This window comes from Enhydra lutris, unplaced genomic scaffold (assembly GCF_002288905.1).
Source record: "Enhydra lutris kenyoni isolate GAN:26980312 unplaced genomic scaffold, ASM228890v2 scaffoldscaffold7, whole genome shotgun sequence".
Lineage (NCBI taxonomy): Eukaryota > Metazoa > Chordata > Mammalia > Carnivora > Mustelidae > Enhydra > Enhydra lutris.
Genome location: NW_019154091.1, coordinates 23,972,645 through 24,000,240, shown reverse-complemented (window position 1 = coordinate 24,000,240; position 27,596 = coordinate 23,972,645). Strand labels below are relative to the sequence as shown.

The window sequence follows — 27,596 nt, the reverse complement described above, 5'->3', positions numbered from 1 at the left end:
GAGAGAGAATGATGAGAATATAAGCCATTTGAGCCAGCCAGAACGAAAGATACTTAACTAAAGATGAAGGAAAGTTTTGCCTCTTCCTGGAAGTTATATTATTAGGGTTTTTTTTTTTTTTTTTTTCTTTTTGAATCATGATGACCGCTAGTTTTGTTTAAAGTATTTGTTCTGGAAATACTAAAGTTGGAGTCTACCAGACTGAGGTTAGAAGCATTTTCTTTGGCAGCAAGAAGATACTTTTATGGAAGCCATGCCTGTACTTGGGGTTGCCTCAAAACTGAGACAGCCAGCTGTTGGGTCAAAGCCTGTTCATACTGCTCTTCTGATACCAAATCTTGGCACTACTGGGTCACAGCCCTATTCTTCAGGACCTTTGGAACTTACTGAAACAGAGAGCTCAATGCTTTCTTGTCAGCTCACATTAAAATCAACCTGTGAATTTGGAGAGAAGAAACCCCTCCAAGAAAAAGCTAAAGAGACAGAAGACAGTAAGGTTAGTAGCTGAAGGTTACTTGCAGACGCACAGAGCTAAAATGCAGATTTCCTTGTAGGTGGAATGTAAAGCATGTTGTGAAATGGGGAGTGGTAGAGGAACACCGGTATAAGAAAGTAAGTAGTTTGTGCAGCTGAAAAGCTAAATATTTAGCTTATGTAAAAGTGTATTGATAATTTATGCTTGTAGCAAAAGTCATTGACAAATTTCTCTGAAAATGCATGTTTGCTATAAGTACTATTTATTGATGAATTGCCTCGTTAGTCTTAGACAGCACTTTGTTACTAATAGCAGTAACAGTCACAAATATGAGAAAAAGGGACCTATTTTTCATGCATATTACACTGTAAAAAAAGGAGATTTATCTGTTAAAATCCATACAGATGTTGTCACATTTTCTAAATGCCATTTGTATTTTAAACATTTTCTGTTTGAATATATGTCTCTTAGACTTCTTAATTCATTGCACTATGAACAAAAGTAAAATATTATTTTCCTTGATATTGCACATTTGTCTGGATTTTCACTTGTAAATTGAAACCCTACTGTTTTACTTATTACTGACATCTTTTTCAGTCATTTAATTTATGATATTTTCTGAGCAGTGGCTCGTAGCTCTTGGTTTCTAAGCCATACTGCAGTTGTTTTCTCCAGATGCACGATTGCATGGCCTTTCAGTTGCTCAACCTCAGGGATATCCATTTGTACCCTGATAAACATCACCTTTTAATGCAGCACTAACTATGACGTCAGGCTTTCCAAAGTTGCTGTTCTTACCTCTGGTTAAGGGGCTGCTTTGATTTTACTTTCCCACCCAAATGCAATTTTAAAATAATTTAAGAAAAAACTGTGTATTGAAATCCAATCTACAAGTTAAAAAGAGAGCCACCCCTTTGATCTGAAATCTCCTTCCGTGCAGCTCCACCTGTTCAAGTCCTCTAAGGAACAGCCAAATGCAAATTTTTCCCTAAAGTCTTTGCTAGCTACCCCTTACTCTCCTTTCCTCTCTTGTGATTCTCTGGCTGTAATAATAGTTAAAGCACATTTATTTACATTGTATTTTAATTATCTTGATGATTTATTTCTATTCCCACTGAATTGAAAGTATGCAGATGGCAGGGCCTTATCTATACTGTGTATAGCTCCTGCTGCCCAGTGCCTTATGCCTCAAAATTAAACAGTAGTTAAATGGATTAATACATGAATGAATGAATGAATGAATCAATGAATCAATCAATCATCAATCAATGAAGAATTATTCTGACAAAGATTTAGTTAAGTTCATTAGTCTTTTTGGATCATTTACTCTTAAAACAGAAGGTGTGGAGTGAATGATTTTTTAAAGTACTTGTAGCTCTAAAGTTATATTATTCCTTTTGTATTTTAAGAAAACTTTAGACAATCACACAAGAAAAATCAGTTAAAAGATAATTACTTGGGGGCATCTGGGTGGCTCCGTGGGTTAGGTCACTGCCTTTGGATCAAGTCATGATCTCAGGGTCCTGGGATCGAGCCCCACATCGCACTGGGCTCTTTGCTCAGCAGGAAGCTGCTTCCCCCCTCTCTCTTTTCCTGCCATTCTGCCTACTTGTGATCTCTTTCTCTGTCAAATAACTAAATAGAATATTTTAAAAAGTTAATTGTAGGCTTATAGTTCTCAGTCTAATGTAAGCAATTCAGGGTAAACGAAAGGAAAGATAAATTATTAACAAAAGACTAAAAGTATTTAACTTTATGCAAAAAATTAAAAGCAAATGCCACAAAGTTTTGTTTTAATGTTCCATGTACCCACTACAACTTGTTGGGATTAGATTGAAAGAATAGGTAGGCCCTTTTTCTCTGCTGACCATGCCTCTGATCTGCAGGTTTAGTCAAACTTCCATTTTGCTAAACAGCCTTGGCCTAAGACTTTTGTATCATAAATACTGTTTGCAATAGAATTTTGGTTCATCTCTTTGGTTAACAAACGTATCAATCACACATCTGATATTCCAATAAGACTCTGTGGTAAGCAATGTTGTAGTTAGGGGATGTTTTTAGCATGCCACTTGGCGATTAAAAAACTTTTTCAAACAAATTTAAAGAATGCCTTGTCAGCATTTCAGAATATTTTTAAATGTCAAAAAAGTATATTTAAAGATTTTTATAAACTTTGAAAAAATAGAACTGAAGAAAATAACAGACATGACCAAGAAAGTTGCATTAGAGATAATCAGATTTTACTGCAAATAGTAGGAAACTCAACTTAACAATAGGATAAACAGCACAGGCGTTTCTTTCTTTTTCTTTTTTAAAAATTTAAATTCAGTTAATTGGCATATACTGTATTATTAGTTTCAGGTAAAGTTTAGTGATTCCATTCATTGAGTATAACACCCAGTGTTCACTACATCAAGTGCCCTCCTTAGTGCCCATCACCCAGTTACCCATCTACCACTCACCTCCCCTCCAGCAAACCTCAGTTTGTTTCCTAGAGTTAAGAGTCTCTTATGGTTTGTCTCCCTCTCTGATTTTGTCTTAATTTCTTTTTCCCCTCCCTTCCCCTATGATGCTCTGTCTTGTTTTTTAAATTCCACATATGAGAAAAATCGTATGATAATTGTCTTTCTCTGATTGACTTATTTCGCTTAGCCTATATCCTCATGTAAAGGATATCTGAAAGTAAGCAGTCCATAGCTGGTAGTATGGCTTCTTGAAATTGTCAGCGAACCTGTCTCTCTCTTTTGCCCATCACTTTGTGGCATCTGTCTCTGAGTCTTGAGTGGATAATTGAGTTTTGCTCCTTTAGAAAGACACACTCTGCTTCATTAAACGTTCTTCCACATCCAATTGGCCTGTTTACAATTCCAAGGCCTATGTAACCATTCCAGTCTTTAATTGTTGACACCTTTTCTTCTATTGTAGTTCCATCTAGCTACTGTTTTCCAGATGTCTCCTTTCTGGGTGTCCCAAGTTGTTTAAAGTACTTAGTCTCACTGTTGTTTAACAAATAAATAACATTAGTTCTGGACTCTATGCCACATACATTAGGACTCTCCATCACCATACCTCAAGGACTTATGTATTTCTCTAGCTGTTTCTTATTCTGAATTCTTACTTTCTTTGACTTTTCTAATGTGTCTCTTCATATGGTTGGTTTTTCCATTCTTCCTGGGTATTCATCCAAATAAGAAAGAGAGTCACTTTGCTTTGGAAACTGAGAATCAAGAGATTAAAGTTAAGAAAGGGGCTTCTATTTTGTCACAGTTCAGCAAATCACATGCAATTAAGCATTCAACATCCTTGTTCATGAAAGTCCCCTGGCCATACCCATCACATTAGCTTTCTTTTTTGATTCCCCAACTTCGTTCCTGCTCGGTCCGCCACCTCGCTTTTCCTCCTCCTTTTTACTGTCATTTCTCTCTCTTTATTGTCAGTTTCTCTCCAGTTTTGGGCCCACTCATCTTTTCCCTCTTTGATTACCCATGCAAACTGGAGATTCTTTACATTATTATAGAAAATAAATTTGAGTACCTACTTTGTTCTTTATAGGATATTTCTTATTTTTTTTTTCTCATGACATTTCAAAGAGGGCTTTATTATCCACATTTACAGAGAAATAAACTCAGATAGAGTGGGAGACAGTCATAAGATCAGATGGTTAACCAGTACCAAAATCCAGAATTTGAATCTAGGTTTGCTCCTACAAAGCTTTTGTTTGTTTGTTTGTTTTTGTTTATTACATTATACTTTCTCTTCATGATGTAATTGCAGTATTTTTTTTGTAGCTATACCTTATCCCGCAAATCTCACCAACTCCTGAGTCAGTTCAGACGTTAAAGAAAAGAATAAACAAATTGTTGTGGAGGTTAAAAGGAAGAAAAGTTTGCACCCAGTTAGGGAGGTCTGAAGGAAATTCTTGAAAGAGTAAAGGCCTCCTTGACCATGTTGGTATGGACATTTGTTTCATTTTCTTACTCTACCAGTTGCAAGGAAAATTAAGGTAGAGATTTGTTCTTAATATTACATTCACAGTGTGTTAGCACTAATGTTTTAAAAACAGAAGATACTTAAACCTTAAGTCCAGTATTTTTTTAAATATGAATAGCAATATAGACAAGCAAATATATTGTATGAATAGTATTGTTATTGAGGGAAATATTTTTGTCGATTTTAGGGACAAGAGAAATCCTTTTTGAATGGAGCATTCAGGAAAGACTTCACCAAGTAGTTGGTATTCAATGGGCAGATCGGACCCAAGTATAGAAAGGAAAAAAGCGTTCGTTGAATGAAAGATTGGGAGAGAATGCCCAGTGAGTAAACCATTATAATTTGAGGATAATGTTTATGGAAAGGAGCAGGTTTAGGTCAGGTTATACATGGAAGCAAACTTCATTAGATAGACATTGGAGAAGGCGCTTAATGTAAGAATGAGACAAAATTACACAGTAATGTTATGTAGGAGAAATCAGAGCAGAAAAGGATTAGTACTAATGTTTATAGAGGCTTGTTATATGCCTGATAGTGGGCCGGACAATTTATGGAGTGTCCCATCAGTCCCCACAATAGCCCTATGTTATAGGTACTGTTGTTACCCTCATTTCATAGATAAAGAACTGAGGCAGAGAGTGGTTATATTACTTACCAATATTTCAGTGCTAAAGTGTAGTAGAATAGAGATTCAGTCCAAGGCTGTGTGCCTCCAGAAGACATTACTCTTATCTAATAACACTGCAGTGAAGACTTTGCTGTGTCAGTGGGAGAGAACTATTCATTGACTTGATTTCTATATAGACTAGTAAGGTTTGTTTTAAATATTTGATTAGCACTGCTAGTGAATTGCAAATAAATCATGCTGTGCCCAAGGGCCTAGAATTTTCAGAAGACAAGTAAGTTGACACATGGTCTCTACTGAATTTTTCAAATAACAGAAATAAATAAAAGAAACCCCATGATAGAATAATAGCAGCAGATGTCAATAAAGTAGATGACTGACTCTGGCCTCCAGCTGTTTCCTTCTTGGAGAAGATGCCTGATTGCTGAGGACTGTCGACACTCCTGTTGGCTCGCTCACATGGTAGCACTTCCAAAGCTTGCCAGACCTACAGCTGCACAGGTCAACCCTTGGGTCTCTCTAGAAGTTCCGCCTTCCTTGCCTGTTTGTGCTGTGTTTGCACATTTACTTATTTGTACTTAAAGAACCATGAGTATTTCTTTTTATGGTTATGGCTCATATTCTATGTTTCACGGTTAAACTGCTAATGTTTGTTTTAATTGTCTTTGCCTTTGTGGTAGCAGTGGTATAAAGAATGTTGTAATGATCCTTGAGTTTTAACATTTTCTCTACTGGCAGAATGCTAAGCTTTTCAATATCATATATTTATTTCTCTTGAGTAACTCTAGAGCTGTAGCAATTTAATACTATGTTTGTTATTTTAGTTTGTGCTTTACAAAGTCCTTAAAGAATTATATCTCATGCATTCAACTATGAAATTACCAAATATTCTTGGGTAAATTAAAAGTGATTAAATATTATTGAAAATCTCATACAACTTTTTTATTGTTCTTCAACTGTCAATATTGTATGTATATTTGATGCCCATTTGCCCAATATGTTCTTCTGAGTTTCTTAAACCTTTCTACTAGACATGTTTCTTTTCTTTGATATAAAGGAAGGCAATAAATATATGTAGATATATAAAACCAATAGATATGTCACTAATTTTTAAGCACAATTGCTTCATGGTTGTATGCTGTGACAATTCCAAAAATTATCTTCAATCTTGAACTTAATGCATTAGATGGCATAGTTAAAAGAACATCACATTAGAGCTCAGAGATTTGACTTAAACTTTTGCTAGATCCTGAAAAGATAAGTCACTTAAATTCTCCAAACTTCAATGTCTTTATCCTCGGAAATGAAGTTAATAGCTCTTGATAAGGGTTTGCTGAAGGTAACATTTTTTTATCCACTCCCTTTCTCCTTCTTCCCAATTTTGTCCTAGGAGTTATCTCTTTTATCTCATTTTTTCAATCTCCTCCTCTCCTCCAGTGGATCCTTTGGACCAGGATTTTTTAAACTTGGCACATTTTGGACCTGATAATTCTTTGTTGTCTGGGTCAGTCTTACTATTACAGAATATTTAGCGGCATCTCTGCTATTAGTGATTACATGCCAGTAGCATTCTTCAGATGTGACAAACAAAAATGTCTCTAGACACTGTAAAACGTATCCAGAGAGAGGGCAAAATCAAACCCAGCTGAGAAGCAGTGCTTTAGATTCAGCTTCCAAAATTGCTCAAGTTGTTGCCTTTTTTTTTTTTTTGCCATTTTTTTATTGAAGTATAATTGACCCATGTTACCTTAGTTTCAAGTGTGTAACGTAGTGGTTCAACAACCCTGCTCTTTATACTGTGCTCACCAAAAGTTTGCTATCATCCATCACTACACAATGCTATTACAATATCATTAAATATATCTCCTATGCTGTATATTTCATCCCCATGACTTGTTCATTCCATAACTGGAAGACTGTACCTCTTACTCCCTTTCACCCATTTTCCTCATCTTTCCACTCCCCTTTTCTCTAGCAACCATCAGTTTGTTCCCTGTATTTATGAAACTGTTTCTGCTTTTTATTTTCCCATTTGTTTTCTTGCCTAGATAAGTGAAAGCATATGATATTTGTCTTTCTCCAGCTGACTTACTTCACTTAGCATAATACCTTCTGGGTCCACCCATGTTGTTGCAAATGGCAAGAGTCCATTCTTTCCTATGGCTGAGTAATATTCCATTGTATATATATACTACATCTTCTTTATCCATTTATCTGTCAATGGGCACTTGGGTTGTTCCCATTTCTACACTATTGGAAATTATGCTGCAATAAACATAGGGGTCCATCTATCTTTTCAAATTGGTGTTTTCATATTCTTTGGGTAATACCCAGTAGTAGAATTACTGGATCATATGGTCTATTTTAATTTTTTTTTAGGAAATTCTGTACCGTTTTCCATACTGGTTGTAGCAGTTTACATTCCAATCAACATCCTTATCAACATCCTTTCCTCCACATCCTTATCAACACTTGTTATTTCTTGTCTTTTTGATAATAGCCATTCTGACTAGTTTGAGGCAATATCTCATTGCTTTTGAATTGCATTTTCCTTATAATTAGGGACATCGAACATCTGTTCATGTGTCTGTTGGTCATCTGTGTGTCTGTTCAGGTCTTCTGCCCGTTTCTTTGTTTTTTTGATGTTGAGCTGTATAAGTTCTTTATATATTTTGGATATTAAACCCTTATCAGATACAACGTTTGCATATATCGTTTGCCATTCTGTAGGTTGCCTTTTGTTTCAAAAGTTTCCTTTCTTGTAGGTTTCCTTTACTGTGAAAAAATTTTTAATTTTGGTGTAGTCCCAGTAGTTTTATTTTGCTTTTGTTCCACTTGCCTGTGGAGACGTACTTAGATACATGTTGGTATGGTTGGTGTTAAAGAGGTTACTGGCTGTGTTTTCTTCTAGGAGTTTTATGTTTTCATCCCTAATATTTTTTAATATTATCATTATTTCCTTCAGTCTGTTTCAGATGATCATCCGTCAATAATTTGCATATATATTTCTTGAAAAGTTATTATGTATTCAGTGCCACTATTCCAGGCTTTGTGTTTGCTTTACTTTTTTGATTTCTGACTCCTATTCTGTTTTCCGAGAGGTTACAAATAGCTTTTGAAAAGACATCTCTTTTTGATTAATATTTTAATTAATTACTTAATTTTTAGTCACATTTTAGCTCCTGTTTTCATCCTGTTTGCAGCACTTCATGTCTGCTGACCACAATTCTCTTTCTGGAATGCTCCAATATTTACTGGCCCAGTAATCTTGGTGAGTCAATTAGTACTTAAGCCTTAGTTTCTTCATTTACAAAATGTGGACAATATAAACTACCTCATAAAATTAGTGTGAAGAATAAATGAGATATTGCATATAAACTATATTCCAACAGAGCATCCAGTATGTACTTGGTAGTCAACTTACCTATTCTATAATATTATAAAAATATCTGAGAATTTACCACAAAAGCTAGTGATAGTAAGAACTGATAGTACAACAAAGAAGGCAGTGATTAATTCTCCGTGCACAGGGAAAAGAACAATCCTGCCATGTGTTGACTAGTGGCTTTGTTTAGCCAGATATATTTGGGGGGAAAAAACACATTTTAAGTAGACAGGTATTTACCAAGATGTGTACTATTGTGCTGTATTTGGAACAGTATACATTAATTACTCAGCAATCCTAGAATGTAGGATGCAAGTTAAAGAGATGAAGTTGAGTCGAAGCATTGGGAAGATGGTTGTTAGATGTCCAGTAAGTTGTTTGAACTTATTTTGGTGGGGAGGGGGAGATGCCAACATGACACGAATAAGTCTATGTTTTAGAAAGGTGATGATGAAATGAAACATGGATAGAATAAGTGAAGGGAGAGAAGCTAAAAAATACAGAAGTGAAGAAGAGTGTGATAAAGCAAAATTTTTACTAAAAGACCAAGCTATAGAGCAATGGAAGAGGGACAAGTCTAATAAAAGAAGCAATGGATGTTTGGGTACATTTATTAATTACTAGTAATCCACAGAATTTTAAGTCTTGATGGTTACATTTTTCTTCACACAAAACTTACAGTTTGGGGGGCACCTGGATGGCTGAGTAGGTTAAAGCCTCTGCCTTCAGCTCAGGTCATGATCCCAGAGTCCTGGGATCAAGCCCCGCATGGGGCTCTCTGCTCAGCAGGGAGCCTGCTTCCTCCTCTCTCTGCCTGCCTCTCTGCCTACTTGTGATCTCTGTCTCTCAAATAAATAAAATCTTTAAAAAAAAAAAACAAAACTTATAGTTTGGTTGGAAATGATAATTTGTGAACTTGGTAGCAAGTAGCAATTAAAACTAATGATAATTACTAATACTTTTTGAACATTAGTCACATTCTATATCCTATATCCAGTTTATTTTTATAATTAAACATATATAGGAGTTGAACTCAAATTGGTGCTAAAGTAGAATTTCAACCTCAGTGTGTTTGACTCCTATGTCAGTCTCCCTCTCCATCTCTCTCTCACAACAATTTAAAAACCATAGTCAAAATCAATGTTATTCACTTATCTGTGTGGACACTTAGTCACATAATGGGGGGGGAACTATGGATTCTTGCAGGAATCATGAATTAATCTTTGACAAGATTCACTTTTAATTTTTCCTCTCTCCCAGCCCCCACTACTGCTCCATTTTGGCTTTAAAAAAGTACTTTTCTTTGAATTTCTAGTCACTAGGACCAATAGAGAAATTCAATATCTGTGGGAGAGTTCATTAATTGGATACATGGCAGGATTTCCCCACTCTTCCCAGTAAATGGAATGATTTGTTAAAAAGTGTTGCAATTCTGTCTGCAGATAAAGTCACCAGATGAGAGAGCATTGGTAAAAATTTACCATTTTCCCAATAAAATAACTGACGCAGTCTCCATGAAAGAAAAGAAAAGAAGAGAAAAGAAAACAAACAAAACGACAGACCGTTACTTTAAAATTTTTTTATTTTATTTTATTTCTTTATTTGACAGAGAGATCGCAAGTAGGCAGAGAGGCAGGCAGAGAAAGGGGGAGAAGCAGGCTCCCTGCTGAGCAGAGAGCCTGATGCGGGGCTCGATCCCAGAATCCTGGGATCATGACCTGAGCCAAAGGCAGAAGCTTTAACCCACTCAGCCACCCAGGTGCCCCCAGACCATCACTTTTTGTTTTATTTCAGTGTAATAAAGGACTGTCATAAAACTGAAAACCTGAGGTGACAGGTTACAGTTTTCCATCATGAAATATGTAAAATTTTATGAGCCATCAACATGGCATTGTGTTAAAGTAATGCTAACTTCTGTAACAGATGAACTCAAGGTCTCAGTGGCTTAACACTGTAGGAATCTACTTTTCATTTATATTTACCTGTTCCATATAGTGAGGCTTGATGAACTATGGTCTATAGACCAAATCTGGGCTGGCACCTGGTTTTATTAAGTGAAGTTTTATTGGAACACTGTCATGCCATTGGTGTGTGTGTGGCCTGTGGTTGGTTTTGTGCTGTAATAGCAGAGTTGAGTAATTACAATAGAGTCTCGCCTGTAAAGACTAAAATATTTACTATCTGACCCTTTATAGAAAAAGTTTGCTGACACATGCATATGGTAACTCGGGAAACCAGATTCCTTCCAGTTTGAGGTTCCATCATCCCACCTCCAACCAGCCATCAGCGAAAGAGAAAAAAATGGAAGATTACATAAGAGACTGAGAAATTTCACATGTCACTTCCATTCACTTCCATTCTGACCAACTCTGAGTTAGTCACAACTTAGACAATAAAACCTCTTGCGAGACAGGCTAGGAATTAGTCTACTTGCGTGTCTCGAAATTAAGGAAAATGGTTTATTAACCAGAGACTGCCTAATTTGTCAGATTTTCAAGATTAAGCAAGAATTTGCCATGTTAAAAATATTCTCGGGTAATCCAAAGTATCTTTCAGATTGTCAAGTTGTCCTGAAATATAGGGATGTCTCTTTAAACACAACACATCAAATAAGCAAAGGACCATTATTGCACTCAAGTCACTAAGTGTACAGAGAGAAAATCTTACAGTTAACTTAGCTTTTTAAAAAAATAGACTGGGTACATTTATACACAAGTAGAATTTAAAAATTCTCTGTGGTCTCATGACTCCTCTGGCTTCTCCCCACCTTGCAATTTTGATAACCACCTTCAGTTTCTCCTGTTCCAATCTGCTGATCCAAACTTCCATCCTGAAAGCAACTCTACCCTGGTTCTGTGCCTTCCTTTCCATTTGCTTCATTACTCAGTTTTTAGCATTCTTCTTTTGCTGGATATGGAAGCTCTCCATTAGAGCTGGGAACCAGAAATAAGGCAGTATAAGATGTGAATTCTAGAAGGGTCATTTAGAGAATCAGGATGGACTTGGACATAACCCCAGGAGGGAGGCATTTGCTGGCTTCTAGCTGTGGTCCAGCGGGTGGCTGCATAGTTGTGTGAGGGAGTATCTGCTCTCTTGGCCTGAAGACATGATCCAGCTTCTGTCAACACATTACAAATTTTTCCAAAGGGGACCTAGTGGAAATGTGTAAATGGTTCATTGAGAAACCCATCACCATCATTGAAAGAACCAACTCAAGGTAATCCTTTCAGACCATGGTATGCAACTGTAAGAAACAATACATAAAACAACCTCTTTTCAAATTCAAGATAAATTTCTATATGACTTAATTGGTCTTTAAATTGAGTTGTGCATATAGGACTATTTCTATTCAGGTTTCTACTTCTCTTTGCCAAGGTTTACTGTTTAGCTTTGGATCAATTTAAATTGCTCACTTTTTAGACTCTAAAAAATACACAAACGTTATATATTTCTCTTCATTGTCCCTGAATGCTCATATTTTTAAATATAATTTTGTTGTGCTTTTTTTTTTTTGAAAGTTTATTGAATTTCTACAGTGATACTTTTGCCAGAACCTTTTGTTATTATTTTGACCCATATATTTTGGGGGGTTGTGTTTCACATTTCCTCTCTCTTTAAACCATCTGCTTTTTATAGCTGTTTCTTCCTTCCTGTGGCTGACTTTTTGATATCCACACTGTGTGTTGCTTTCTTACATTGAACACAGGGTTTATCATCTCCAACAATATGTTTTCTCTGTTGTTTTCCTCTAATTCAGGCTAGACCTATTCTATTCTAAAACCAGGCTGCTATTTCAGAAATGTAAATCCCTCCAATGGCCACTTCTAGGTATACATCGTGGATCCTAGGTGACTTTTCTTGTCTTTGTTACTCATTCATCCAATCATTTAGCCCATCATCAACTATTTATTGCATACTTGCTATGCACAAGGCAAAATGTGTGTGTGTGTGCACATATATATTCGTGTATGTGTGTATGTAACATGATAGGCTTTATGGGAAATGTGCTTGCAACAACTGGGACTCTTTTAGAAATTTATATTCATTCTTTTTATGGCAATATTATATTTTTAATTAATATTACCTCAAAAAAACAAATAATTACAATTCTGATTTTTAATAATCATTACTTTTATTATATGTTTGGGGTATGTTTGTTTAATTTAGAATAGATTTATCCCCTCCAGTTGTGACAATCAAAAATGTCCCCAGACATGGTCTGTCCCCTGGGGGAAAAATTGCCCCCAGTTTAGAATTATGGATTTAGATCCTGCTTTGTTTGAAAAAAGGATTTAGTAGAATTAAAAAGCAGAGACAACATAGAAGATTTTAAAACAATTGCAAATAAAATGGGATTATAAGAAGAAAAAAACAGAAAAGGATAATGGTAGAGGAAGGGCTGCAATATAAAAATATATCAAATTTGTGCTGTGATATTTTGTATCATAGCTGGAGGTCACCTACACATTTGAATCTGAGCTTTCAAGTTGCTCATACATAAAGGTTAAGCAAGTGCTGTTTTAATCAGTGCCTAAAGCATGAGCTAATATTTGCTCAGGAGAGTCACATCTTTGTTTCTACGTGTACAAAGAAATATTTTCTATGGACGTTTATAGAGACATTCCTATGTAATTTGAATAACAACTTTCTCAATATTTTCTTTACAGATTTCAGTTATTGTTTTCTGTCCTCATCAGTACCTTCTATACAAAACCATTAAAATAAAAATTTTGATCAAATTTACTTAGGATGACCAGTTGTACTGGTTTTCTTGAGACTGTCCTGATTTTATCAGCACAGGTCTCTTAATTTGGGAATCTTGCTGTCCAGAACACACTGGGATGGTTAGTCACCCTAATTCTGAATCAGATGTTCTTGTTTTTCCTCTTTAGTTTTAGTCTGGCTTTTTATAATTCTCTAATTATTCATTCCAATTCTGTAGTTGAAAATATATTTTCGGTTAATCATTTTAAAAAATCACCTTATTTAATTAGCAATTTGGTGTCAGACGTTGTTAGTTGTCTGTGTCAGTTGTCAGTTCGGATATAACAACATATATTTTCTTTAATGGCAAATAATTTCTATGGATGTTGTGTTTTTCAAACAAGTGATGTTTTTAATGAGGTTCAGATATTTACATCTGTTCTTTCCTTATCCATACAATTTTAACCAGTGTTGACAATAACGAACGTATTCTTCCTTCTGTATGGAAGATGTAGAGTTGTCAATAAAACAAAGGTAGCCTATTGCTCTGAGTTCATTGGGTGATTTCCAGCATGACTCCTATGGGCCCTGAGTTGAATGGAGTAATACCTTGAGGTATGTGCAGTTAGTTCTTTCTAAGTCCGCAAAGAACAGGACTTTCGGCTTCCTTCAGTGGCATGCTTCTCCTATGTAAGACAGACAGGATGTGGTCTGGGAGAAAGTCCGCACTTTAACAATAGACCATTGACAGAATGTTTGGGAAGCACAAAAAGGAAGAGAGCATCTGTCTACACCCAGAATTATCAGAGGCATTTGTGTGTGTGAGAATCTTGGGTTTCAGAAATATGTTTTTTTAAGGTCATCCGTTTTCCTTCTCTGTTTTTATTGGATGAGGAGAGTTGCCTTCAAGATAACTAAACATTTTAAAATCAAGGGAGGAATTGCATCACATTTTGTCTCATTATCCCAGGCAGAAAATTAATCCCCTCAGGCAAAAAACATTCTGTTTAGCCCTCATGTATGGCCTGTGTGAATCAAGCTGAGAGAATTGGAAGGGAGAAGATAAAATCCAAGTGGAAGAGAATGCTGCAGAGAATTCAGAAGGAAAGAAGTCCTTCTAGGCGAAGAGTGATTCAGGTGCTGACTTTATCTGCAATTCATTCTGCTTGCAGTATGAGAAAAGATGTTACGTGGAGCGTAGGTATCACAACACTGATATATCCCTTTTTCTTCTCAAGCTTTGAAAAAGAACAATCCAATTTTAATCAAATTTACCATTTTAAGAAGTTGCAAGAAAGTCTTTGCCCTTTTATCCCTGTGCTCATCCTGTTCCTCTTGTAGCTTATTTGTTCCAGAGGAAAGTTCCCATAGACACCACCCTGTCACAACATTGAGTTGCATGAACACATATCCATTTTGGTGCAGCTGCCATTAAGTTGAACAGAGAGTTAGAGTGAGTGCCAATGTCTGCCTTGTCTTCTGCTTTCTTCTTTTCAAAGGCAGTTGTGTAAAGCTTTTGTTCAAATGTCTTACCACCTGGATCCTCTTGTGGATTCACTGCTCCTCTCCAAAGGACTTGGCAACGGGTACTTCCTGTTGTGCAGCAGGCTTTCATTTGCAGGACATCTGTAAAACCACAACACGAATAGTCAGAATAGCAGAAGCGGCCTTCTCATGAACGTAGTGAACTTCAGAGCAAATTCTTCAGCCAGGAGAAAGTGCCCCAAAGAGCAGATGTGATTTAGGATGAGTAAGATGTAAGTCAAGGTGCAGATCTTTTATTCTCTACCAGAAAGCAATGCTTTGATTTCCTGGCAGTGCAATTATGTAATGACTGTGTGTGTGTGTGTGTGTGTGTGTGTGTGTGTGTGTGTGTGTGTCTGTGTGTGTGTCTGTGTGTCTGTGTGTGTGTGTGTGTTTTGTAAACTGTATCTCAGACAGGGAGGAAGAAGGAACCGACTTGATTGTGTAACTTTATAAATAGAAACAGCCATATTGAAATAACAAGACTGCTCTGAGTTAAGCTGATGAATTTTGCTCCTTACTGAAAACTGAGGCTACTGAACGAACATAAGATCCATCCTGTGGAATAATTTCTCAGGTTTACCCAAGAATGTTTAATGGGAAAAATCAGTAAGACGTTCTTACCCTCCTTCCATTATACTCCCAAGTATTTTAGTCCAAATAAATCAAAACCATTTCTCTGTTGGAAGTAGTCAAGTTGGAGACACACGGGAACTTTGTCTTCTATTACAAATAATGAATAATGAGCTCGTACTATTTTTAATACAGCACATAATTTACTAAACACTGGGAACGGTTTACCCTGGCAGGGGCATAAAGAATAAAGAGGTACTTACCTTATCATGTGTTGAACAAAATGTGTCCTACATTTGCCAAATGTTCTCCAATAGTAGGTGATTCAACTCTACTATTGCTCTTTATTTTAGAGGGCAGAATCCAGGTAAATAGAGAAAAATCTCCTTAAGAAAGACCACGAAACTTAGTCTTCCCAGCATGATTCCATTCAATCTGATATATACTCCAAAAGACTAAAAGACCGACTGTGCTATGTTTGCCAGTTTGTTGAGGTTTATAGATCATAGGTTTTGAACTTCTCAGAGTGATTGTTTAACAGAAGTGTTTTCTTTAATTTTTGTGGCTATAAAAGTGATACTAGTCCTTCCTAGACACTGTTAACAAATTAATCTTCCCTAGCAAAGCTACAATCTTGGTAATTTCAAGGTTCTCTGTAATCTTACTGAACAGAATTTTTTCACTTAAGCCCTCACTTTAAGAGGAGGCCTATTTGACTCATGGTTACATCCATTGAGATCTCTAAAACAGTGTCTTTAATTTTTTTTAATTAAAGTATAGTTAACACACGTGTTACGTGAGTTGCGGATGTACAACATAGTGATTCAATAGTCTATACAATGCTATGCTCATGTGTAGTCACCACCTGCCGCAATGACAGTACCATTGACTATATTCCCTATGCAGTATCTTTCATCCCCGTGACTTCTTCATCCCATCAGTGGAAGTCTGTACCTCCCACTCCCCTTCACCCATTTGCCCATCTCCCCATGCCCTCCCCTCTAGCAACTAGCCAGTTTGTTCTCTGTATTTTTGAATCTGTTTCTGCTTTTCTTGTTTGTTTCTTTGTTTTGTTTTCTAGATTCCACATATGGTATTTGTCTTTCTCTGTATGACTCATTTCACTTTATATAATACGTCTAGGTCTATACATATCATCACAAATAGCAGGATTCCATTCTTTCTTATGGCTCTACCACAACGTCTCGATTCGTTCATTTATCAGCAGACGCTTTGATTGCTCCAGGGTCTGAACTTTTGCACGTAATGCTGAAATTAACCTGTGGGGAGAGGAGATGTCTTCTTTAATTAGGGTGTTTGTTTTCTTTAAGTAAATACCCACTCCTGGAATTACTAGATCATATTGTCTATTTTTAATTTTTTGAGTAACCTCTGTACTGTTTCCCACCAATTTACATTTGCCACATCCTCACCAACACTGGTTACTTCTTATCTTTGGACACTAGCCATTCTGACTAGTTTGAGGCAATATCTCATTGCTTTTGGTTTGCGTTTTCCTGATAATTAGCTATGTTGAGCCTCTGTTTGTGTGTCTGTTGGTCATCTGTGTGTCTTCTTTGGAAAGGCCTTCTGCCCATTTTTAATGAAATTGTTTGGTTTTCTGGTGTTGAGTTGTGTAAGTTCTTTATATATTTTGGATATTAAACCCTTTTCAGATACATCATTTGAATGTATCTTCTGTTACTCCATAGGTTGCCTTTTTTTTCCATTGATGGTTTCCTTCACTGTGCAAGTCTTTTTTTTTTATTTTGGTGTAGTCCCAATAGTTTAATTTTGGTTTTGTTCCACTTTCCTAAGGAGACATACCTAGAGGAATGTTGCCCAGGTTGATGTTAAAGGGACTACTGCATGTTTTCTCCCAGGAGTTTTATGGTTTCAGGTCTCTAAAACTATTTTGGTCTTTAAAAACTGTTTTGAGTTTGTTTTCATGTATGGTATAAGAACCTAGTCCAGTTTCATTCTTTTGCATGTAGCTGCCTAGTGTTCCAGAATCATTTGTTGAATATAACATAGTGCCTTGCACATAGTAGGGATTTAAACATAACAGTTGAACTAAAAAAAAAAAAAAAAAGACACTGAATTTTTTATAATTTTATTCTTTTGTCTCATGATTTACCTCATGTCTGTATTTCACGAAGAACTATCCTAGGATCCTACTCATGACTGGATATAAATTTTGGCTCTTCTATTTTAGTATATTTCTGCTATTTTAGTGATTGAAGGTCAAAATCTGCATAATTTTTTTGTCTTTTATTAAGATTTTTCTTTTTTTATTTACTTATTTGAGAGAGAGAGTGACACAGAGAGAGAGAGAGCAAATGAGTGGGGGAAGGGTCAGAGGGAAAAGCACACTCCCCACCAAGTGAGAAGTCCAGTGCCGGGCTCCAGCCCAGGACTCTGGGATCATGACCTGAGCCGAAGGCAGATGCTTAACTGACTGAGCCACCCAAAATCTTCATAAATCTTCCTAATTTTGCTTCAGTATAGTATACTAGTCCCTCTTAAGCAAATCTACCCTAATTCAATGATGATTTCCTGAAATATTAATTATTACTTGTGGAAGAGATAGTGGAGGATCTTCTAATATAAGTACATTTTTTGTACATTGGTAAAATTAGGACCAGCAAATTGAATTAGACTGTCTTAAAGCAGTTTCATCTTAAAAAGTGAATATAAAAGCCATGACCTGAATGTTCTATTTGTTCATAACTATTACTTAGTTATCTTACAACCCTGCTTAGGAAAATGAATGTAACTTTAACATTAAATCCAAGACTCATAGTCTGTCTTATAGCAAGCCAGCCATAGCTGTGTGCTGGAGAATCAGTAAGGAGGTGGAATGTGTTCAATGGTCCAGCACCTAAAAGCATCTTGGCATTCCTCGATTTTCTTGTCAGTTAGAACATAGCTGGTGAGATCACTTTATTCAGTAACAATGTCCATGTGCTATTGCCAGGGTAGGTTTATGGATATTGATAGAGTTTTCCCTTGTCTAGGGTGATGTATGGTCTGAATCTTCCTTTAACTAATCTCAAATCCATTGTAGTGTAGTAAATTTAGCCAAGTGCATTGTAATTTATATGTTTTACTTAAAGGACTTTAAGACACACTACTTCTTAGATATACAAGAAAATATAACTCAGTATTTTCTACAGCATATCTCTTCTTGCTCTGAAATGCCATTCCTGATGGTGGTTGTGGAAAAGGAGATTGGTGAGGATGGAGAAAACTAAATTGGACTTTTTTTGTTTGTTTGTTTAATAAAGCCTCGTTAAAGAACTGCATAGTAATTTGAAGGTCAAACTTCTTATATGTGCTGTTTCCTTTCTTAATGAAGTTTCTCATCTTTTTCTCATTTATAAAATGGTGTCTGTGGATGAATTGAAGCAATGTGTTTAGGGAAGTTAATGTGTACTCAGGGTAATAAGGTATGGAGAAAGAGCCACTTGGGTTTGTGTGCTACCATGTGGGTCCTTGCTGTTCAGTGCTGAGATAGCGCCATATGCCTGGTTACTGGGTATGCTGTGCTGCTCTCTGCTGAGACTTGGGTTTTGGGTATTGTGTGGACGCCCACTGGTGGCTAGCATTGCCCGAATTCTGCATCTACCTTGTCCTAATGCCAGCTCTCTTTGGGTACAGTAGTCTTCTCCACATTTATACATAACACCATAGAGATACATAGAAAGTTCTGGATTCATATATATAAGAAGTGCTTTTTCAAGGCCCCCCCGTCTAACCATGTCCTGTTGCCATTTTCCCTTTACTGTGGCTGTTCAAAATGGACAAGGGACACTGTGCATTATAGGTGGGAAGTGAGACACAAATCCTCTTAGCTTTCACCTTGATCTTCAATCTACGTGGAAATTTTTCTTGTTCAATAGCTCTGTGGCTGTTCCTGGGGATATGGGGACAGCAGATTCTTTCTCAGATTCTAATGGCATTTTATCTTAGACACACCCCTTCTGAATCTCCTGTCTTCCTGCTATTTGAACTTTTATTTATCTCACCATCACAGTTAGTCTCTCTGAATATACCTCCGGTATTCTCTGTGCTGTGTTTCAGCATATAACTCTGTGGTCTAGATTTTCATTTGAAAGGTAAAGGAAAGCTTTTGCAACATGGAAAACACTTTATTTGGTTGAAAATCCTGACTTTCGAGACTATTTTGTCACTATGAACTTAAAAAAAAATATTTGATATAAAGTTGAGCCATGAGTTTTTGTTGTTCTTATGGCCTGAATTCTGTATTCTTGAAATAATAATTGTCATCGTTTCAATTGTATGGAGGAACCAAAGATCAACTAAGAAATAGAGATAAATAAGGAAAAGAATATGCTGTTCTAATATCTCAAAATATGTTCCCTCCTATATAAATATAGGAATATATACATCATGATTTGATGAAATTCACAGCTTATTGTATTTTTTCTCAACTTTCATTGTAAACTGTTGAAAATATTTTTTAATACCGGTCTCAATGTCTATTATGTAACTCATGAAAGACTATTACTAATAATGGCTATCACTCATTAAGTAATACTCTCCAGACACTGGTGGAGATACTTTAAATGCATTTCCATTTAGTATTTGTGTATATTATTAGTCGTGCTTTACAGACAAGGAAACCAAAACATAAAGGAGCCAGGTGACAAAAGTAAAATGACCCAGCTAATTCTGCCTTTTATGTAATTCCTCTGAAGTATGTGGAAGAATGAGAACTATTATGGTAGAAGCAGGAATTGAGTCAAAAGGGCAAGACTATAAAAGAAATGATGACTTTTAGGAAATAAAAGCTGATACTTGAATAGTATCAAGTATCAAGTATAGATGTGGCCTGCTCATCACATAATTTATGTTAGCAGTGGACTAACTGATCTTCAAAATGGAATAACTGTCCTAAAAGTTTCTATATGATATCACTCACTGTAAGTTTGTGAAAAGCACTTAGTAAAATATTTAGCTTGTTAGAAAACATTGTAACTTTTATTTTAAAATTTGTACTGAAGCATAATAAATACAAACAATAAAGTATGCATGTTATAAATATATAGCCCATGAATTTTCAGAAAAAGGACATATCTGTATAAGTTGCTCAGAGCAGGAAACAGGCATTGCCAACATCCTAGAAATCCCTCCCCCTTGACTTCTAGTGGTAGAAATCACTATCCTAATTTCTAAGAGTATATATTAGTGTTTGCCTGTTTTGTCCTTTATATACAAATGAAATTATGAAATATGGATTCTGTTCTACTACATTTGTCCATCATTATCTTATCATTGCATATGTTTGCATATTGCTGTATGTGGATTTGACTGGTTTATTCTAAAGGATTCATGTTATTCCAGAGCATGCGTTTCTGCAAAATTTATTTTTTTAATCCTACCATGAATGTAGCCATTTAGAAGGTTTAAGGTTGGGGGCTTTATGAATAATGTTGTGAAAATTCTTGTGCATGTCTTTTTGTGAACATATGAAACAGTGTCTGTTAGGTAAATACCTGGGAGTGAAACTGCAAGGTCACAGACAGTGCATATGCTCAACTTTAGTGGATACTGTTGTGGTTTTCCTAAGTGCGCATACCACATTGCTTACCACTTTGCATGTATCTCTGGCTTTTCCAGGTCTCTGGTCACAATAGGTATCCTTATTGATTGGTATGAGGCCACAGATTTATAGTATCTTCTGTGTAGTGGGATTGTAGTTTTAATATACATTTTCCTGATGACTAATGACATTGATCATCTTTTCATATATTTAATAGATCATTTAGATATCCTATTTTGTGAAGTGTCTGTTTAGGTTTTTTGCTCACTTTTCTACTGATTCATGGGTTTCTTCACTTAATGGTCTGGAGAATGGTCTGACCGTAGGTCCTTTGTTGGATACACATTTTGTCAATATCTTTTTCCACCCTGTGGATGCCTTTTCACTCTCTAGGAATGGTTTCTTTTGAAGAACATAAATCCTTAATTTAATATAATCCCATATGTCAATTTTTCTGTATCTTATATAAGACTGCCTATTAAAAGGACACTAAGCTACTCTACATATAAGAAAACATGATTTGAGATATAAAATTGAAAATGCATAATATATTTGATAGCTGCTTTTATATATTTAAGATATTAAATATACTAAAACATGCAGAATTATTCATGGTATACAATTGAGATAATCAGGTCCATATTTTTTTTTTAAAGATTTTATTTATTTATTTGACAGACAGAGATCACAAGTAGGTAGAGAGGCAGGCAGAGAGAGAGGAGGAAGCAGGCTCCCCGCCAAGCAGAGAGCCTGATGCGGGGCTTGATCCCAGGACCCTGGGATCATGACCTGAGCCGAAGGCAGAGGCTTTAACCCACTGAGCCACCCAGGCGCCCCATAGGTCCATATTTTTAATAATTAAAGTCCATTTTATTTTATGTCATATTATCTTTGAATCCATGAAGTAATCTGATGAAACTTCTCATCTTAATGTAGGAACCCAGTCAGAATCCTTCTCATGACCAGGGATTAGTGTCTCACAAATTATATTTTTTCTTATATTCAGGTAAAAACTGCCTCTCTGTAACATCCACTTACTGGTTCTACTTCACTAATGTATTTTTTCGTTTACTTATTTATTCAACAGACATTATATGAGTCCTATCACATCCTAAACTTTATAGGTTTCAGGGACACAAAGGTGAATAAAAGTCTGGAGGAGATCAGACGTGGGGAAGCAGGCATGTGAAAGGATACTTTCAGCTTTACAAGGAGGTGGGAATGTGAAAATTTTTATCCTTCTTTTAGAGCATAAGGCTTTATTCTGTACATGATATGGAATCTAGGTTCTTTACTGTCCGGTTATTCTGCTTTTGGTCTAGCCTAATTAGTTACTGACATCTAAAATTAAAAGTTAATAGAAAGCAGCAGTTCTATGAGGTTTTACCAAGAGAAGGACCACGATTCTATTGATTCTTACACTGTATCCAGCCTGTTTCGTTGATTCAACCTAAAGCAGTTTTATCTTCTTTTTAGCAGTGCTTCATACTATTTGTACACACTAAATTTGAATTTGAATAAATCCTCTAGATTTATTATACAATTATTGTCAACCCAAGTGTCCTCCTACATTTTCAGTTAGTTTGTGGATATACAAAAATTACTTGTTATTAGAAACCTTGCTTTCCAAGAATACTTAACAATATAGGACTATATTTTTAATATAAAGATAAATGAACAAAATAGGATATAAAGCTGTATGATCACTATAACCCTATTTTGTGTGTGTGTGTGTGTGTGTGTGTGTGTGTGTATGCATGTGTTGTCTATATTGAAATTAAAGATAAATGCACCAGGGATACCTGGGTGACTCAGTTAGTTAAGCATCAGACCCTTGATTTAGGCTCTCGTCATAATCTCAGGGTCCTAGGTTTGAGTCCTGTGTCAGGCTCCCTGCTCTGGGGAGTCTGCTTGCAAATTAAAAAAATATATATATATATATTTTTAAAATTTATTTATTTTTTAAATTTACTGTAGTATATGTATATATGGCACAATGTTCATAGCATTTTTCTTCAGATGATAGCATGTGATTTTAAGTCCAACTATGCTAATTTCCACTTTGCTTATCAGTCATGCTAGCTCTTTCTAGTATTATTTATTTATTTATTTATTTAAGATTTTATTTATTTCACAAAGAGAGAGAGATCACAAGTAGGCAGGCAGAGAGAGAGGGGGAAACAGGCTCCCTGCTGAGCAGAAAGCCAGATGTGGGGCTCCATCCCAGGACCCTGAGATCATGACCCAAGCCAAAGGCAGAGGCTTAATCCACTGAGCCACCCAGGCGCCCCTCTAGTATCTTTTCTAATCTCTAAACTGAATGGGTTACCATCCAAATCTTTTAAGTGTAAGCATCTACTGCTTAGGAATGCTAATTAGTATATCTTTTGGATGTTCCCTAAAATATCCAAAGTAGACAATGTTCTGTTAATCATAACTCTTTAGTTATAATTCTGTAAATAGCTTTGAAATTATCCAACTCTTCCCTATTGTATAGGCTGAATTTTAGTATATTTTTGTGAAAAATCAGTGAAATCATCCCCAGAAATTTTTTCAAAATCAAAATATCTATGTCTTTGTGACTCCCTTGGCTGCCAATTTATTAACACTGTCACAAAATGAAAAAGTTTAATTTGTTAGAATCTGTTTTAGTCAGTCAATGATATTTCTAAAGGACATTATTCTTCTAATTTCTCACAAAATGTTGATTTAGTGACATTGTGATGTAAAAATTCTATAATACTTTGCAGCACCTCCCATCAAAGCAGAGTACTAAAGTCTTTTTACCTCCATTTTGAATCTGGGCTGCCTTGTAATTTGCTTTGAGCAATAGAATGTAGTTGAAGAGACACTGGAAATTCTGAGCCTAGGTTTCAAGAGGCCAGTAGCTTTTCTACTTGCTGATCTTGGGAACTGTTATGTGAGTAAGCCTGGGCTAGCGTACTGGGTAATGAATGGCACGTGACACAAGGCCCCAACCAACAGCTAGCTAATGCCGGACATATGACAAATTCAACTACCAGCACGCCAGCATTCTGCAGATACCTGTATGAGATTGGCCAAACTCAAGTGAATGACAGCTCAACTGATTATAGCCTGAACTGTCAACTCTTAGTATCATGAGCCAAAAAAGAAAAAAAGGTTGTTTTAATTCACTAAATTTTTAGTAGTATATTTTATAGCAAATGCCAACTTATGCAGATGTGTACTGGATTTTCATAGTAATACTATGAACTTTATTTGCATATAAGTTTTATTATTAAAATTTACTTTTCCATAAGTTTTAGAATATTAATTTCATATCCCTATAATTTCTCAAAATCTACTTTATTCTGGCACCTATGCTATGGAGTGAAAAGGGGCACTATATAATTATTTTTACCTCTGGATATATGTTAAGAATTTTACAGACCATGTTCTTTGTTCTCTGTCATAAAACAGTAGGGCTTGCAGGTCCTATTATTTGTTCTTGTAACGCATAGCTATTTAAATCTGAGCATAAATACCACTTTATGAGGTGATAATGGCAGGGTGAAAATTTGGAGGAAATACTGATAAATTGCTCATAAATTCTTAATGCTGGCTCTTGGCATCTTGTGAGCCTTGAGATCTATTTTCTCATACTAGAGTTGTTGCCTTTGTTTTAAAGTGTAAAAATAGACATTGGAAATTTAGATTATTTGAATTAAGACTATATTTGGCTTATTTGGGGCTCAGTATAATCTTTCATTTAAAGTTTTTAACTCTGGAAATAATTTCAAAATATTTGCTTCGATTATTTTCTAGTGGGGCGCTTGGGTGGCTCAGTTGGTTAAGTGACTGCCTTCAGCTCAGGTCATGATCCCGGAGTTCTGGGATTGAGTCCCATGTCGGGCTCCCAGCTCCATGGGGAGTCTACTTCTCCCTCAGACCTTTCCCCTCTCATGCTCTCTCTCACTCACTCTTTCTCTCAAATAAATAAAGAAAATCTTAAAAAAAAAAAAAAAGGAATATTTTCTTTTCTTTTTTTTTAATATTTTATTTATTTATTTGACAGAGAGAGAGAGAAAGAGAGAGATGACAAGTAGTCAGAGAGGCAGGCAGAGAGAGAGGGGGGAAGCAGGCTCCCATGCGGGGCTCGATCCCAGGACCCTAAGGTCATGACCTGAGCCGAAGGCAGAGGCTTAACCCACTGAGCCAACCAGGCGCCCCAAAAAGGAATATTTTCTAATGGAAAAAGTTCGCAGAGTTTTTAACTGGTGCAACAAAAATTAAATTAATAAAAATAATATTCTCACTATTAAATTATTATTTTTTAAAATATTTTATGTATTTATTTGACAGACAGAGATTACAAGTAGGCAGAGAGTCAAGCAGAGAGAGAAGAGGAAGCAGGCTCCCTGCTGAGCAGAGAGCCCGTTGTGGGGCTCGATTCCAGGACCCTGGGATTATGACCTGAGCTAAAGGCAGAGGCTTTAACCCACTGAGCCACCCAGGCACCACTCACTATTAAATTATTTTACAGTGTTTGGGAATACATAACATTAAAACGTTAGGTTGAAAACAGGGAAAATATAGTTAATTATCCACATCTGTTTTCTATATAGCATTAAATATTTGAATATTAGGGAATGGCTTTTTTACAAATTTCCCCCAAATAGTGTGGAGTTTTGTGTTCTATACTTTGAATGGTTTAATTTGGCAATAAGAAGTGATATTTTCTGAAAATAAGCTTTATGGCTCTTGACTGGTTCTAAATTTTTACTTACTTGGGACAATGAGAGGATAAGAAAGATTAAATTCTAAGTGTTTAGACTTCATTTAGCATTGTTGAATATTTAAAACTATTTTTCTGGCTTTGTACGGAATAAATCTTTAACTGTTTTAAAACAAACACGTTTATTATGATAATCTGAAAAATGAGATACCAGTTGGGAAATCCAAACCTACATGTTTCTGATACACTTGGGGAGGAATTCAAGCATGAATGTTGGAACCAGACAGTATTACATACAAATCCCAGCCTTACCCACTTTTTGAGGGAATAGCCTTGAATATTTAACTTTTCTGAGTGCCTGTCTTTTATCTCTCAAATGGAGGTTATAATGTGGCCTTTATGGAGTTTCTATAAGAATTAGATGTCTCTTTTACAGTACCTGAATAAAGTGGGCCTTTAATGAGTGATAACTATTGTCAGGTACTCCCAAGATTTTGATTTCAATTTTCTTTGAAATCATATGATAATTGTGGAAAGTCTTTGTTTTCTTTTCTTTTTTCTTTTCTTTTCTTTCTTTCTTTTTTTTAGTGGTGATGGTTACATGAAATAGGAAGGTCGAAACTAAAAAGTTTCAAAAATTAAAGTCTCATTAATTCAGCCACTCAAATGAAAATGCAATCAATTCTATTTCTTTCATATATCCAGCAATACTTGTAAGGCTGAATGTTAAAGTGTCATCATTTTGGTTCCTAACAGTTCCCTTTGTCTGAATTTTTAAACTATTATCTTTAGTTATACATGACATTTCTTGGATTTTTTTCAAGGACAAGAAGAAACAAGGTTTGGGGAAAAAAAAATCTGCCTTGGGTAATATTTTCCTCAAAAAAATTAATCATATTTGAATGTTCTTGCAAAAAATTTCATTCAATATTCAGATATAAAAGCATACCTTGAAACTGGGGATAATAAAAATCTATATTGCATAGATGAAATCTATAGATGACAATGACCCCCCCCCCCACATATTCGTACTTGCGTTTATGATGCCACGGAGTTGCTTATATTTTTATGACACGAAGTTGATGAGCTTCCTTATTGTTGTTTTGTTTGCATATTTGGTTTTGGTATCTTTGTAAGGATACAAATTACATGATTGAAAAGAAAATTCACATTAGATACCAAATGTTGTCCCTGCAATTTGCCAAGAATAAAAACACAGTTTGCATTTGAGACAAAATACTATCCATATTTATTTCATGGACTTAGGAATTTCAAGGGGTCACGTCTATAGGAGAGTTCCAAGGGAGTTAGGAATCTGGCCTGTGATTTTTACTTTTGGCAGTGGCTTCTAAAATAAAACACAATAGCTTATAATATTTCAGAAAGTTATCCATCATCCACATTGTAAAGTACATTGCAGTATTTTAAGCTCTGGAGTATGGCTTGAAAAATTCACTATTCATGGGAGGTGGAAAACATGAAAAGAAAATGAAAATGGGAGACGGGAGGTTTAGGGGAGATTGGATTCCATGTGGATGAAGAATTTGACTCAAAGTACATATGTTCCAAGAAATATTTTGTGAGGACTGTGTTATTAATTAAGATTTCCAAAGGTTCAGCAATACCTAAGGTTCTCAGGAAGTATAATGTGTATAGCTGCCATGTTAAAGTTAATATCTAAGACTCTAGCTGTTTATGTCCACAATTTTAATAGAGATTTACCAGAAGAGTCAGTGAGAAAGCAGCTCTGTTGAAGAGAGATCGGGAACTCACAGCCATATTTTATTACCACTATCTCATTGTGGTTTTTCCCACTGTGGGAATTCAACTTCCAGAACTAGGGGAGCCTCTTTTCTTTCACTGTAGTATGACCACTTTTCTTCAGGGAAAGCAAAAGCTCACAAATCAAAAGTTTGCTCATGTTGGAGGGAGGAGTCAAGATGGCGGAGAAGTAGCAGGCTGAGACTACTTCAGGTAGCGGGAGATCAGCTAGATAGCTTATCTAAAGACTGCAAACACCTACAAATCCAACGGGAGATCGAAGAGAAGAAGAACAGC

At 35.8% G+C, this 27,596-nt stretch overlaps 1 protein-coding gene across 2 annotated transcripts in view; it reads left to right on the top strand.

Moving 5' to 3' along the window:
* The first annotated feature begins 253 nt into the window (after positions 1-253).
* Positions 254-27,596, top strand: part of LOC111142108 (neuron navigator 3) — a 387,056-nt gene continuing 359,713 nt past the window's right edge. For both annotated transcript variants that reach the window (XM_022495074.1, XM_022495073.1), the window contains exon 1: positions 254-496. In XM_022495074.1, the coding sequence (XP_022350782.1) occupies positions 254-496 (243 nt within the window). The remainder of the gene's footprint in view (positions 497-27,596) is intronic.